This window comes from Myotis davidii, unplaced genomic scaffold (assembly GCF_000327345.1).
Source record: "Myotis davidii unplaced genomic scaffold, ASM32734v1 scaffold812, whole genome shotgun sequence".
Classification (NCBI taxonomy): Eukaryota; Metazoa; Chordata; class Mammalia; order Chiroptera; family Vespertilionidae; genus Myotis; species Myotis davidii.
Window position 1 is genome coordinate 3,328,984 of NW_006284238.1, and position 16,754 is coordinate 3,345,737.

The 16,754-nt window shown below is 38.5% G+C and overlaps 1 protein-coding gene across 4 annotated transcripts in view; it reads left to right on the forward strand.

The window, feature by feature from the left end:
- MAN2A1 (mannosidase alpha class 2A member 1) overlaps positions 1-16,754 on the forward strand; it is a 160,255-nt gene that overhangs the window by 37,189 nt on the left and 106,312 nt on the right. For 3 of the 4 annotated variants that reach the window (XM_006754267.2, XM_015568442.1, XM_015568452.1), the window contains 2 exons: positions 4,477-4,648; positions 16,156-16,283. In XM_006754267.2, the coding sequence (XP_006754330.1) occupies positions 4,477-4,648; positions 16,156-16,283 (300 nt within the window). Of the gene's footprint in view, positions 1-673; positions 753-4,476; positions 4,649-16,155; positions 16,284-16,754 lie in introns of those variants that run through there. The other variant, XM_015568447.1, reaches the window with a different exon arrangement.

Sequence of the window (16,754 nt, forward strand, 5' to 3'; positions counted from 1 at the left end):
CACTGCTCCATCTGGGGAAGTTATTACCTGCAAGGCTGACTGCCTAGACAGGGAGACTCCAGAAGCCTGCTTAGAGTTATTTAGACACAGATTCCTGGGTCCTGAGACTCATTATGGCAGAGCAGGGCAGGCTCTGAATGGGCATGTTCTTTGCCCTGTGGATTTATCTTGTGGAAAAAGATGTTTTCAGAGAATGAATTGGGAGATCCCTCCAAAGTCCAGAACTCAGAGTGGGGCACTCTTGCCTAGATCCTAAGTGTGATACTGTGAATGCCCATGAACCAAATAAAACTAAGTGTTCCTTAAGAAGATCAGATCTCTACATAGTCTCTAGACTTCGAAGCTAGATCAAGTGTCCAAATCTTTTAAAAATTGTGCTTTTTTAGTGAGCAATTAGTGTTTGTTTGTTCACATTAAAAACAAGCAATAGAGTTTTCAACTTTATTAGTTCTATATTTTAGAACTTAATTTTTTATGATAAAATAATATTAAATTTGGAATTATGCCTGCTTTATAGAACTTCTAATTATGTATTCTTTGGTAAGTATTTCCCCATTTATTTAAAATAGCAATAAGCCATTTTATGGAGGATAGTGTTGTTAGAGTGCAAAAGACTAAATGGGAAGGTATTCGTGCTGTGCTAGCCATGGTTAAATTTCCAAGTGTATTCAAGGGAAAGAAAAAGGCTATGAATTGACCACTTAAGTAAATCAGTTTGCAACTTCAGTGTCCTAAAATGATTAAATCTAGAGGTAAGACTATAATGTTATGTCACAAAAATTTATCCCATAGAACTTTTTATAAAATACTATCTTTCTGATTGGGCTCATGATAATATACAATTGTAGTTTTACAGTAATTTAGAAAAAGAAAGAGCCAATTCAGTGTAAAAGGGATTACTTGATTACTTTATTGTATAAGAGCACTAAAAACTAATCTACTGTTACATTACTCAATATTGAATGCTGCAAGAGGCTATCTTTCAGTTCAGTCTTCATTAATTGTGCTATATTGTTGTGATATTAGTCTCTGTTATAGATGAGTTTTATGGGAAGCTTTTAATTTGACATCTCCGAGCTTGTATTTTGGCTCACTGAAATGTCTTTGACATATTTTCAGAATGATTGTTGAAGGGCAAATGAAGTGTTGAAGGCAAAATGGATTAATCAGTCACTGTGATTCTTTTGTGAAAACTCATGATAAACTATTCTTTGAAATGGTCTTAGTGCATAACAAAGTATAACTGATGAAAATAAGTATTTGTACTTTAAAAACCTTTTACTTATTAATCTTTATAAAGACTATTCTAAATTTGCCTTTTATGCTAGATTACTAGAATTTTCTTACTAAATTAATTTTGGAGGCATTCCACTGTTCATAGTACTTTAATTGAGTTAATAACCAAATAATTAGAGATTAGTTTTTACCTTCCTTAAAATTTAGGTGAAAGGTATATGTGATGTTTAAAAAAAATTCTAAAAGAACCCATTAAATAATTTACATGGTCCTTACTGCACATATGTAATCATAGCATGTAATAATAGTATGATACAGAAGTAGATGTTACCCACATACATTTGCTTTTGACTCAGTCTTGCAATACGGAAATAGATATATATTAAATATTATGATGGTATTTGCTAAAATAAATTTTCCCCACATTGTGATTTTTGTTTTTTGGTTGGTAACAACTCTAATTTTTTCTAGTGCTGTATTAGTTTGTTAGGGCTGCCATTCATAAAATACTACTGACTGGAAGACTTAAACAACCGAAACTTATTTCCAAACATTTCTGGAGACTAGAAGTCCAAAATTAAGGCAGTGTTGGTTTCCTCTGAGGGCCTTTCATCTTGACTTGTAGATGGCCCTCTTCCCCCAGTGCCTTCATATGGCTTTCCCTCTCTCTGTGTGTGTCTGTGTTATATCGCCTTTCCTTATAAGGACATACTGGATTAGAGTTCACTCACATGACCTCATTTTACCTTAATTACCTCTTTAAAGACTCTCCAAAAACAGTCACATTCTGAAGTACTGGTGTTAGGACGTCATCATATGAATTTTGAGGGGACATAATTCAAAATTCAGCCCCTAATAAGGGCATAGAATGAATTCTAATTTTGTTTAAGATTTTGTTTTGTTTGAACATTTTGTTCACAATATGTTTAAGATGTGAAGCAGCTTATTTAAATGTTTTAAATAAATTGCATATTTTAAAAAATTAGATGTTAGAAATATAATTTAGTACTTCTTTTAACTGCTTTGAATATAGAGACAATTTAAGACTTATGATGATGATTAAGGGGCAGTTAAAGACTTATGATGATAATTAAGCTAATAATAATAGCAGCTAGTATTTATATTATATGCCAGGCTCAGGTTTGAACATACTGAGGTTTTTTATTTTTGTTTTTTTTAACAGATACAGGATTTTAGTTTAAACATGGAGAAGTTGAATTATCCAGGTAGCATTATTTGTTGATAAACCAGCTTAAAAATGCCTTAGATCAGTGGTGGGCAAACTTATTAGTCAGCAGAGCCAAATATCAACAGTACAACGATTGAAATTTCTTTTGAGAGCCAAATTTTTTAAACTTAAACGATATAGGTAGGTACATTGTTATTAACTTAATTAGGGTACTCCTAAGGCTTAGGAAGAGCCACACTCAAGGGGCTAAAGAGCCGCATGTGGCTCGCGAGCCGCAGTTTGCCAACCACGGCCCTACATCAAGAAAGTCTTATAAGGAATAGTTTACAATGTATTCCTCCTTGGCTCCTAGCTTCAGACCTATCACTTTGTAGGTGTTCAATAAATAACCATATAATGAATGAAAAGATTTTAGTTAAAACAAAAGGGAGAAATATAGTCACAGTGGCCATGCCCTTTTCAGAAGCTCATATTTGCATTGTCAAAACAGTTGTATTGTCTTCTCTGCCATAGCAGGCTTTTATTTTGTGCCAGCAAATATAGAATACATTGAATAGTAACTTAAATAGAGACAGAAGAAATAGTTGGAGTCCTTATACTTTAGTTTCCCACGTGTTTGAGACTTGAAAGTATAGAGCAGTAGTTCAACCTAGATATATAGACACCCCCTCTCCCCGCCATAACACTTCCTAGATAAGAAGTTATTTTCCAGAGGGCCCATATTGCCAGTAGGTGGAATTGGTGGCTCTGTACATTTTTGCCTCAGTCACTCATCATGTTGCTTTAGTACTCTGCCAGGTGGGGCTATGTTGGGACCTATGGATCTTGTTAAAAATGTTTCTTTATACTCAAACTAGAGGGCCGGTGCACGAAATTCGTGCACTCAGCGTGGGAGGTCCCTCAGCCCAGCCTGTGCCCTCGCGCAATCTTGGACATCCCTCTTGCAATCCGGGACTGCTGACTCCTAACCACTCACCTGCCTGCCTGCCTGATCGCCCCTAACCACTCTGCCTGCCTGCCTTATCGCCCCTAAGCACTCTGCCTGCCTGCTTGATCACCCCTAACCACTCTGCCTGCCTGCCTGCCTGATCGCCCCTAACCACTTGCCTGCTTGCCTGATCGCCTCTAACTGCTTGCCTGCCTGCCTGATCTCCCCTAACCACACTGCCTGCCTGCCTGATTGTCCCTAACTGCTGCCTGCCTTCCTGCCTGATCGCCTCTAACCACCTCTGCCTCAGCTCCCGCTGCTGCGGCTTCATCTGGAAGGACATCCAGTCTAATTAGCATATTGTGCTTTATTATTATAGATTGCACATGTCTTTAGATAAAATTCTCTGGATATATGGGAAATAGTAGGAAAAGGCAGAGAAATAAGTTATCAACATTTATAATTCTCTTTTGAGAAAACTTTACATAGATGTGTACACATTTGTTGTTTTATTAATGCCAATTTGTTCTACCATAAATGGAATATGAACAGCCTTTGGGAACTAATGCTTATTTTTGGCAGAATTCTACTTCTCAATATTCATAAAAATGTTGTGATTATCTCATTGATCTGCTGCTGGTTTTAAATACTGTTTGTACTTCTGCTTTTCTTTTTCTTAGTTTAACTTTTTTAATGAATGGAGAATTTTAGTTGTACCATGAGAGGTTAAAAATTTAATCCCATACTATGAGAACAATAATGCCAACTTAACACTGTTCACATTTTTAAAATAAGAAAGTCCCTTCAATTAGAGAGAAATTATAAATAGATACTATAATTGTTAAGTTTAAACAAATGCTTTTTGGCCTGAGATCATTTTTCTCATTTGTATCTGAATTTGTGCAGTTTTCAGAGTATTTTTATAATTTAAATTTTAGTGATTGTTTGAGTCTCATGTTTATTTAAATGTAATTTCATTAATTCAGAACATATCTTAAATTATTATATATGTCTTTATATGATTGAAACATCCAAGGGTATCCAAAGGTAGTGCAATGGAATATTACTGAGTTGAAATCAGACATAAACCAGACATTTGTGGTATATTTGTGTCTTGATTTAGGTTGGTTGAAGACTTTTGATGAATACTTTAGAGAGAAGACTCAGTATATTTTTAATAACATGGTCATCAAGCTGAAGGAAGACTCACGGAGGAAATTTATATGGTCTGAGATCTCTTACCTTTCAAAGTGGTGGGATACTATAGATATTCAAAAGAAGGATGCTGTTAAAAGGTTTGTTCTTATTTTTTTAAGTTAATTAAATTAATCAAACATTAATTGTATAGTGAGTGTGAAATGAGTGTTGAATTTTTATTTTTATTTTTTTTGTGTTGAATTTTTAGAAGTTGAAAATTCTTAACTTTATATCTGAAACTTAAAATATTTTTTCATATGTTTTTTCTTTGATTCTGGTTCATTTCTGAAAAGGGGACTTGAAACTTTTCCATTGAAATTCTTATGTTCTAACTTTGTCCTAGCAATGGAATTACTAAGTTAAAGGGGCTTGATATTTTAAAGGTTTTTTTTAAAGCATATAATCATAGGGGCCCCGGAAAGGTTGTTTCAATGTATTCTTTATTTGTCAATCTTATATCATAGTGTACCAATTTCTCTGCCTGTTCACCAACAATACAACTTTTTCTCTAAAACCTTGACCAATTTGATAGTTGAAAAATATAATTTTAATTTATATTTTTCATGAGTGATAATATTGCATATTTCTCATATATAGGAAAAGCATTATAAATTGCTTGATTGTGTAATTTTTCTTACTAATTTGTAATTACATTCATATACATTTGCACATACACATATCAACTCTCATTTATCCTCAAGTGTTTCTTAATTCCATTTTTAAAATTTTTATTTTAAAAAAATCTTTTATTATTGAAAGTATTACATAGGACCAACTTTTTCTTCCATTAACTTCTTCCAGCCCATTCCCATTCTCCCCGCAACCACCACCACCACCACCCCACCAGGCCCTCACCATCCCATTGTCTGTGTCCATGGGTTATGCATACAAGTAATATACAGACTTTTAACATTTTTATAGTCAAATTGATTAATCTGTTTTCTTGATATTTACTTTGTCACATCTTAAAAGGTAGATCTAGAAATCAGGTAGAATCCTCTTTTCTCTAGTTTCATTTTTTACCATTCACTTTTTAAAATCCTGAAATTTATTTTCTTCATGTGGTATGATGGAAGGTTCTGTTCACCATATTTCCCTCCCTCTGTTCCCTGGAGTTTAAGGATTATTTTAGTATATATTGCTTTCTTTTATCTATTTACTATCACATTTGCAGCACTTACTGTACTAGTCCCTGTTATAAGTAGCTTATAAATGGTAACTGATAATCCTCACAATCCTATGAAATAAGTACAGTGACTACCCACATTTTAGAAATAAAGCACTCACTGGTCTTTCAGGGTCACAGGCTGGGACGTGCTGCACTGGTATGCTGTTCCGTCCAGTCTGTCCAGTCCTACAGGCTGTTCCCTTTCATGTAGTGCTGCTTCTCAAAGACTTAAATAGTCCATTCTTTTTACTGATTTGAAGTGCTGTCTTTATTGTATTTAAATAAGCATTGATTTCTGGAATTTCTGACCTGTTTCCTGGACTTTTCTGTTTGACTGTAATTGTTGCAGTATTATGATGTTTCATAGTCTTCCTACCGTATTAAAAAAAAAAAAGGATTCTGATGAAAATTGATATAAACATTTAAAGGTAATTTGGGAAGAACTGTTTATCCATCACAACCCATTGGAGCTCCCCGCCCATCTCCTCTCCCCCACCCCCCGCCCAGTAGAACAGTTAAATTGCTTATAAGATTGGCCAGAAAGGTGGCCTAAATGAAGGCTATGGACTTTGGGGGTGATGGGATGAACCAAGAGTAGCTGTCCCACCCAGAGGGACTAGCCATTCTTCTACTCCAACCACATTGGCAGTTCATGGGAGCCAGAGTGATCCGCATACTCCTCCAATTATTCAAGACAACTTAGAATTCCAAAATGTTATGTAAAATATCCTGACTTTAAATTGAAATGTTAGCAGCAATTTAGATTCTCTCTCTCTCTCTCTCTTTCTCTCTCTCTTTCTCTCTCTCTCTCTTTCACACACACATACACAATCACACACGCAGAGTAAAACAGAATTCTTAGTTTAAATTGAGCTACCTACTAGTTTTTAAACTTTTAAGAACTGCTCTATAAAACCCTGTGGAACTGGTGTTTGTTTTATAGGTAATTCTTTTGAATTTTAAAATTAAAAATATTTTTTTGTCCGTTTAGGTCTAACATTACTCCGTGAATACATATAATACTTCATATTTTTTTAAATTAAAATTTTATAGAGATTTTACTCAAAGTGTTTAGATTGCAAGATTTTATTTATCACATCTATAGTTTTTTCAAAGTACTTTCGGGAAGCTGAATATTTTCTTCATCTTGAGTAGATTTGGCTAAAGCTTTTACTTTTTTTGTTTGGTTTTTGCATCCCCTCTCACTCCCAAAGAACTATGTATATGTTACTGGTTTTTATCCTTGACTTTTCTGCTTTTATTTTTACTAATTCATTCTACCTGCTTTTACTAATGCTAAATGGGCCCTTTCATTTATTTTAATAAGGATTTGCCTTTAAGTACTGCTCTAACTAGCTTTTAAATTTGTGTTATTTTTTATTATATCCTATACTAGAGGCCCGGTGAATGAAATTCGTGCAGGCCTCAACTTGGCCTGCATCCTCTTGCAATCCGGGAACCCTCGGGCAGGCAGGCAGATAGAGTGGTTAGGGGCGATCAGGCAGGCAGGCTCCCTCCTTCCAACAGTGGATTCTGCGAGGAATGGGGCTCCCTCCTCCCTCATGTCACAGTCCAGTTTGAAGGTTGGCCACACCCTGAAAGCATGAGACCCAGAGTTCCGCAGCACCCTGGCGGCCCAAGGCGCACAGACAGTTCTTGCTGCCACCACGCCCCAGCAGCCCAGAGCCCACAGATCTCTCCAGCCATCACACCCCAGAGGCCCAAAGCCCACAGACCCTTCCCGCCTGTGTGCCTTGTCAGCCTGGGGTAAAAGACCCTTCTCGCCGCCGCAGCGCCTCGGATGCCCAGGGCTCACAGACCTGTTTTCACCACCACACTTCGGAGGCCCAGAGTCCACAGACCCTTCCCGCCTATGTGCCTCGGCGGCCCGGGGCTAAAGATCCTTCTTGCCAGCGCTGCTGCTACGCCTCAGATGCCCAGAGCCCACAGACCCTTCCCGTCTGTGTGCCTCGGCAGCCTGGGGCCCACAGGTCTCTCCCACCACCACGCCCCAGAGGCCCACAGCCCACAGACTCTTCCTGGCTGCGTGCCTTGGCAGCCTGGGGTTAAAGACCCTTCTTGCTGCTGCTGTCGCGACCACTGCTGCGTCTCGGATGCCCAGAACCCACAGACCCTTCCCGCCTGCGTGCCTCGGCGGCCAGGGGCCCACTGTTTGGTTGTCCATCCTGGTTGTGAAGGCTGTAGGCTATTATCAGTATAGATAATAAAAGGCTAATATGCAAATCGACTGAACGGTGGAATGACCAGTCTCTATGATGTGCACTAACCACCAGGGGGCAGATGCTCAATGCAGGAGCTGTCCCCTGGTGGTCAATGCACTCCGACAGGGGGAATGCCACTCAGCCAGAAGCCGGGTTCATGACTAACGAGCATAGTGGAGGTGGCGGGAGCCTCTCCTGCCTCTCCAATAGCACTAAGGATGTCCAACTGCTGGCTTAGACCCGTACAGGAGCCGGTCTAAGCCAGCAGTCGGACATCCCCCGAGGGCTTCCGGACTGTGAGAAGGTGCAGGCCAGGCTGAGGGGACCCCCACCACCAAGTGGATGAATTTTGTGCACCAGGCCTCTAGTATTTTAATAAAATGTTATATAATTGTATTTATTGTTTTTCCTTGATTTGAATATGTTAGGATAATAATTTTTAATTTCCAAGTACAATTTTTCCCCCAGTTATACTTTAGATTTAAAAACTAATTTTCATATCTTATGGTCAGAAAGTGCAGACTATACAATTTTTATTCTTTTTGTTTGGATTTGCCTGATCTGTGCTGCTCTTTTTACTTTAAGGACAATCTAGAGAGGTCGTTCAAATGTCTGGGTACTGAAGCTAGGCTGCACATGTTGAAATAGGACAAACTCCCATCTACTGTGTGACTTTGGGGAAGTTAACTGCTTTGTGCCTCATTTTATGTTTTCTATCTTTAAGAAAAGGCTTTCTTCTGTAATGTTTCTATGAAGATCACCTTTTGCCCCTCTGGTCAGATGTTTTTAGGATTTTAAAAATTTTATCCATAAAATTCTAAATTTTCACCAGTTATGTAGGTATAAATAACTTAACTAAATTTTCCATCTACCAGTTCAAACATTTCTCCAGCGTATGTTTTCTGCTCTTGCTAATTAATTAATGTTTTTATTTCATTTGTTTTAGAATTCAGTTATCTAGTATTGAGTCTCTACTCTCCTTTATGCACATGATGTTGTTGTTGTTGTTTTTTAATGTGTTATATTCACTGCTTTTGGGAGTTTTTTTCTTGAGAGTTCTCCCCACCCCCCTCAAGCTTGCTTCTCTCTGGTATAGAGTCTGTTCTGTTCTGGCTTTAAATGCTTGGTTTTAACTATGTTTTTTATTACCTTTTAGTTCTGTGTTCTTTTTATTGTTATTTGTAAGTTCAAGTGTATTCCCCTTTTTATTCATCCTTGAGCAATACCTGGTGTATCCACACTTGGAATTTGTTCCAAAAGAGAGTGTAACTCTGCTGAAATCCCTTCCTTTTCTACAAAACACTTTGTTTCTTTTCAGTGGGTTTAATTAATACTGTTTGGCCAACATCCATTTTACCAGATTTCCTTTTGGGAAACTGTCTCTCACAGAAATCAGGTCCTCCACCTTTCTGCCTCAGGTCAGATGGGCCAGCTATGACCTGAGCTCAGATAATCAATAAATTATTTTTTAAGGGTTTTAAATCTTTAGGGAGTGAAGTGAGAGAGTAGACAGATGGAAAGAAGGGAAACACATGGAGGGAAGGTTGCAGGTCATCCCTCACAGCACTGGTGCCTTTGAAAGACTCTTCCTGTCCTGTGGAATGATCCCTGTGCTCCCCATAGCACAATAGCACATAGCCTCTTGTTTTCTTCCAGCCCTTTGTTAAGCCTCTACTTTTAGCCTGTCCTCAGTACTCTGTGTCCAGGAAAGTCTCCCATACATTTCTCCTTCAGCATCGGTTTGTGTTGCTGACAAACAAGAAACCTAACCTGATAGATTATTCCTCAGATATTTGTTGGAGAGCTGGGTTATGGAAGATGAGTGTTAAAGACCCAGTGGTCAGAAAAGAAGGTAGGGTTATGAATAGGACTGGTGGAAGGAAAGAGAGGAGCTGGGGCAGTGGGAAGATTGGGAGATCCACGAAGTGTTTGCTGTTTGTTAGGTGAGGCACCACGCTGGCTTTGTGTATCTAGTTTCCTTTTGGGTGGCATGTAGGCCAGGTAGGAGCAGTGGCTTGGAACAATGACTATAGGAAAGAGTCTGCCACCTCAGAAGGAAATTGGGCTTGCTGTTTGCTGCTTTTGGTAAAGTGAGGCCAGGCCTGGCTCTGTCCCAGTGTAGCTACATTAGGGAGCCAGCCTCTGCAGCAGTCAGGGCCTGGGCCTCTGCAAGATGAGGCTCATGAAACACCTTGAGGATGAAGGATAGGGACTGTGATTAGTGTCTGTTCCAAGATCCAGCTTTGCTTCAGCCCTTGGCCCTCTAAATTAGGGGCTGCTGCCAGACTATCTTAGATTCTTCTCTCTTTACTACTTAGGATTCAGTGCTTATTGTTCATGCCAGGGGGTTGTAGGTCAGTACTCGTTGAATTCTTTTAGTTTCACCTGCATAATTTCTGTCTCAAATGCTACCAATTTTATGACATGAGGATGGTCCCCTTCTGATTCTCCTGGACACAGGTTTCTCTCTTTTTCTGTACTGTTGGCCATTTTACTTACATTGGACCATATGAATTGCTGATGTTTGACTGCTTTTGATGTACAAAAATGGCAGTTTTATGTGATTCAACCCAATATTAAAGGTAGAAAGCAGTAAGATGTTAGGGGTGGGAATGCAAATTAGAATCTAGTGCTTAAGCAGTTTATTCAAACTCCTTTTGAGAGCTCTTATTTTGACAGTGGGAAATATAGGCCTGATCCTCAATGATACCATTTTGCTTGAAGAAAAAATTGTTTTATAGCCACATTAGGGCCAATGATTTTGTTTCTGGTCAGGCTTATCTAAAGTTCCCTCCCTTCTAGCTATAACCACTCACTTTTATTGATTTACTACATTTATATATAGAACTATGGTAATAACATTATCTTTTACATACATATTTTTAGAGGTTCTTGCCTAAATGTATGTTTTGGGGAAAGGCTTAATAGCTATATAGGTTTGTCCCCATTATTTAAAATTCTGAGCTTGTACTAAGTGACATTGCTGATACAATTTTTTTGATGACTAGTGTAATGCTCGTGCAGTGTCTTGTTTTTCCTCAGATGAGTCTATGGATTAAATGTCTGTACCTAAATTTTCAAGCTCGTTGCCGAGCAGAACCTGTTAATTCCTGCAGAGTTTCATGTGAGCTTTTACTATCCCTAAGGAATACCAATTGATTGTGGGAACTTAACAGAAACATAACTCAAATGATCCCATAATCTATCCTAGGAGTGACTTGTTTGATTCTTTCCCCTGTGGCAGCAGTAGTCATCTCTGTAGACTTTCAAAAATGAAAATCTAGTTAACTAAAGGGAGATCCATGCAAACAGCTAGTCTTTTCATTGTTTTGTGATTCCAACTGATTTAATCAATTATAGTCATGGTGCCTGCCTGTAGCACATATCCAGTGGATTTAAAAGAAACTGCCCTAGCTAGTTTTCTCAATGGTTAGAGCATCAGCTCTCTGACTGAAGGGTCATGGGTTCAATTCTGGTTGCAGGCTCAACCCTGGTCCTGGTGGGGGGGGGGGGGGGAGCGAGCAAGAGGCAGCCAATCGATGTGTGTGTCTCTCTCTCATATTGATCTCTCTCTGTCTCTCCTTTCCACTCTCTCTGGAAAACTATGGAGAAAATATCCTTGGGTGAGGATTAACAAAAAAGTAAAAATAAAAAAAAATAAGAAAATAAACTGCCTCACGTTAAATAATCAACACATTTTCTGTTTATGTTTACTTTATTTTGAAAATGACTGATATTTTTTTTACTTTTTAGGTTTTCTATTTTAATATTTTTTTGGCTAAGTGCAGTTAAATACTGCATGATGTTTATTAAAAAAATGCATCAACATGTGTGTCCCGACTCAGAGCCAGGCAGCTGAAACATTAGCCTTAGTGTTTCCTTTGACTAGCACCCAGTGTATTACATATTCATTTTTCCTCTCTGGGCTCTGAGGCATTGAAATAGCTTTTACATTGCATCTGTTCCTGGTGTCGAGACCAGTGTTTAGTGGAGAAGCCCACTGAGCTGTTAGAACTTAGAATAGTTTGTGTGTTTGCCAAGTCTTGATAGACTTCTCTGTGTGGACCTTTAGGTGTGAAATAAGTTCTGAATATGTACTGGGAGGAAAGGTACCATCAGTTAATATAATTGCTGAGTTTTATCACTTTGCCAAGAAGGCAAAGTCTTTCTCTAATTGTTATACCATCCTCTTACATCATATTTCCTGAATTTATATTTAAGTCAGCCTTCTGTTCTATCTCTTAGCTATCTGTGTTTGCATATTGAAATCAAAAAAATGTTTGAGGTTTACTTTCTTAATAATACAAGTCCAAATTTACTGATATGAATTTTGAGTTTCACTAAAAAATGTACCTCTAAAGCACCTATACATTTTATACAGGTACTAGTTAATGGTATTTAACCAACGGCTGCTGTAAAATTTACTAAGCAATGAGAAGTCAGTGTGTCTTGTGATGGTTAGGGAAAATGGCAGATTTGGATGAGTTTAGAGCCTAAATATATAAACCCTTTCACAAAGGGATCAAAGCAATGCACCACTGTCTAAAATAACTTCAGTTCTAAGCACTGAAGCACTGGTATATATTTATTTTATAATGTATGTGTTCCATCCCATTCTCTCCAATCCTAGTTCATCTCCAACTAGGCACTTTTGTTCTCATTCCCATCAACTGCTGGCTTCTATTTGCTTCACAGAATCTGGAAAAACCCATGAGGACCTTCCCACTGCCTTGTCCATGGGTTACTTTCTCAGTCCTCCAGGAGAATTTCTTTGCAGCATTGACACTGACCACTATTTCTCCTCGAAATTCTTTTTTTTTCCTCTTATGACCTAGAACTCTTTGTCTCCTAGTTCTCTTCCTGCACTGCTGAGCATTCCTTTCTCATCACCTCTGATTTCCTCCTCTGCTTACTTCCTAAAAGTCCATTCTGGCCTGTGGGGTAGCACCCTTTCGTTCTTCTCTTCAATGTGTGCTCATCCACACTGGTTTTAATTCATGCTGCTTCCAGACCTACAGTTCCAACCTCAGTTTCTTTCTTCTTCCCTAGTTAATGGTAATAGTAACAGCTAACATTTATTGGATGCTTACTGTTCATGGGTATATTCTAAGCACTTATATGTATTTATTCAGTCAGTCCTGCAGCATTCCTTGAGTTAAGATTCTTTATTATTCTCTCTATTGTTGAAGAAACTGAAGCAGAGGTGTTAAGGAATGCGCCGAAGGTCCCCCACCTAGTAAGTGTGGCATGAGGGTCAGTGCCAGGCAGCCTAACCCCAGAAACATTGCTCTTAACCACTGTGTGCTCTGCCATTTGGGCCACATCCACTCAGGTCTTAATCCTTGTATCTCTGTGCGAAACCCTCAGCTCAATCCCTGTTGCTCATTTCCTTCACCTTGGTCTTCCTGTATCCAACTGTGCCACTTCTAGGTATCCTCCATTTCACCAACAGAGTTAGGTTTCTGATAGGTGAGTCTGCTCATGCTGCTTCTGTGACACTTCAGTGTCAGAAGGTACAGCCCAAACTTTTTTGCCTGGCACATACTGGCGTTTTTTTCTCTGATTCCTCCTTACTTGTCCACCCTTACCTCTTATCACTTCCTGCCTTGCTGAGCCATGTGGATGTCCTCAGGCATATGCTTTTTCCGCTTCTTAGAAATTTGTCCATGAATTCAGCTTAGATTTTCCCCCCTTCTATACATTAGACAATTTCAATCCTCTTCATTTTTCAAGACTCAGATGAAATATTAACCTCATCTCTGAAGCCTTCCCTTATTTACTCCATCATTCATTCAACAAATATTTACTGTGTTAGACTCCAGGGATACAGGAGATGAGCAACTGACATGGTCCCAACCATCAGGGCAGAGCATGGAAGACATAACTAAACACAGTACCATAATAAAGTGTTATCTTCTATGGAAGTAAGGAGGTTATGGAAGGCTTCCTGAAACAGGTAGTATTCAGGTTGAAACCTGAAAGGTGATTAGAACTAACCAGTTAAAACAGGAGGTAACAGAGAGTGGTGAAGGAATTCTAGGTTATGAGAGGGACCAATTAAGATTGGGAAGATAGACAGAAAAAAAATCTATAGGTAAGAAAATTCTGCAAAACATTTTAATGAGTGGGAGGCTTTTTATGCATTCCCCTAAACAATAGACAGGATAATCCTTAAAGTGATTATTATGTGTAGAAAATAATTTAATACATGATTATAGTAGCATCTTAGGCATCATGTTGGGGGTAAGAACTAGATTATTGACAAATGGAGCTTAGGAGTTTAGTTGCTGTGTATAGTATGTGTTATTCATTGCTTGTTTGGCTGTTCCTTGGAGCATATTCATGCCTATGGGACTGGAATTATGTAGCAAAATTGATATAGATGAAAAATTCCACCATTGGAGTGACTTTTCATTTTAGTCCTTATATTTCCAATTAAGAGTAGTAAATAATTTATTTCTGAAATTTTTCAAAAGATATGTTTGGAAATACTGAGATAAGGAAGTCAAGTTTCTGTATTTGATGACTAGAGATTAAATCCCAAATCCGTCCAACATCTCAGGCTTCCAGGTACTGGGCATAAAGCGTAAGAAGTGGGGGTCTGGTCCATGGCACCTAGAGCATGGTTAACTCAGGCAATCACCAGGAAGATAAGAAAAAGAACTAACTAGCAGGGGTGGGCAAACTTTTTGACTCGAGGGCCACAATGGGTTCTTAAACTGGACCGGAGGGTCGGAACAAAAGCATGCATGGAGTGTTTGGGTGAACTAATATAAATTCAAAGTAAACATCATTACATAAAAGGGTACGGTCTTTTTTTTCAATATTTTGATTCATTTCAAACGAGGGCTGTAGTTTGCCCACGGCTGAACTAGAGGCTAAGTCCACTGACGGTAAGAGCAGTACAAATAGTCTTGAATTTAGTTTGTATTCTTGAAGAAATACAAGTTTTAAATTATAAGTTCTTGATTTGGCCCTGTGAGAATCTGAGGTTTGACTGGACGTTTTGTTTTTCTTTAGACAATATAATGAGCCATCCTGTTCTCCATGCGAAATTATATTAGTTGGTGATTCCTTTGGCAATACAGATTTAATTAACATTTTTAAATTTCTTGCAAGGAATCATTCTTTCATTCATTTTTAGAAATTGTGTCCATTATTCACTCTGTCGCTGGTATATGATCATGCATATGTTTGAATAAATCAGATGTTGTGTTAATGCTGTGGCTTCTGTTAAAGGCTTTGTAGGAAAATACTTCTCTGTCTTTTATGCCTTTGCTCTGCTTCAGCTAAATTTCACTTGGTACTTGGCTGCTATTGGTGGGTATTCAGTGATGTGTATCCTTATTAAAGTTGCTTTTTTTCCTGAAACTTTACATCATTTTCCAAACCATCTTGTTGCAAATCGACAAGTCTGTGGCACTTAAGTTGTTTGCTTAAATTCTTGACTTTTATATTTCCTCAGGTACTTCCTCAAATTTTTAATAGTTTGATTTCTTTTTTTCCTTATCAAAGGAAAGTATCTTCTTGTAATATTGAATATTTCTAGGACTGGAGATCTAGTTACCTTTTATGATATTGTGGCAAAGAAAGGAGTATCCAGTGGGCAGATAATGATAATGTTAGAGCTTTTCACTCAATAATGAAAAATAAACTTATGTAGCCTACATTTTAACTGAATCTTGAGCAAAGTGCTTTATAATGTTTCCTGTATTCCCAGAGGCATGTGCTATTTACTAGCTTCTCCTTCTGTGTAGCTTGTATGATTAACTTACCAGTGTCAGTGGGACCAAAATAAATATTGATTTTTCAGTATAGGGGTATTGAAACAAATGCCATGCTTAAAGTGACAGTCCTCCAATAAACACTCATCAAGCATATACTCTGAGTAAAGCACTTTGCTAGGTGCTTCCAAGATTTGGAAATAAATCAGATGTGGCTCCTGCTATCAGGAATCTTTGAGGTTGTGAGGGAGATTATACCCTGATGAACAGGAACTTCCAAAGTACTCTGCAGGCCTAGGATGGGGGTGGTCACCTCAGACACTCAAGGGTCCTAATTTTGAAATTCATTCACTAGTTTAAAAAAATGTTTTAATAATTAGTATAATAAATACTAATTTATTTAAAGGCTGTCCCAAATGTTTATGCTGATTGTAATTTATTTGAACTTTTCTTATATATTAATGTAAATTCTTACATTATTTTCTTTCTAGTTTACTAGAAAATGGTCAGTTTGAAATTGTAACAGGTGGCTGGGTTATGCCTGATGAAGCTGCTGCACATTATTTTGCCATAATTGACCAACTAATTGAAGGACATCAGTGGCTGGAAAAGAATTTAGGTACGTATCGATGTCTTTCCCCTTCATTTGGACTACTTTGGTCAGTTAATGTGGGGGATTTTGAGATGAGGCTCCATTTTATTATTTTAAACTAGAGTCCTGGTGCACAAAAATGTGTGCACTTGGGGAGTGTGCCCTCTCACAGTCTGGGACCCCTTGGGGGATGACCACCTGCTGGCTTAGGCCCACTCCCTGGGGGATTGGGCCTAAGCTGGCCGTCAGACTTTCCTTTGGCAGCCCGGGAGCCCTTAGGGGATGTCCACTTGCCAGTGGGGAGCAGGCCTTAGCTGCAGTCAGACATCCTTAGCACTGCTGAGGAGGCGGGAGAGGCTTCCACCACCATCACTGTACTGACAGCCATCAACCTGGCTTGTGGCTGGGGCGAGCTCCCCCTGTGGGAGCACTCTGACCGCCAAGGGGCAGCTCCTGCATTGAGCATCTGCCCCCTGGTGGTCAGGGTGGGGCATAGTG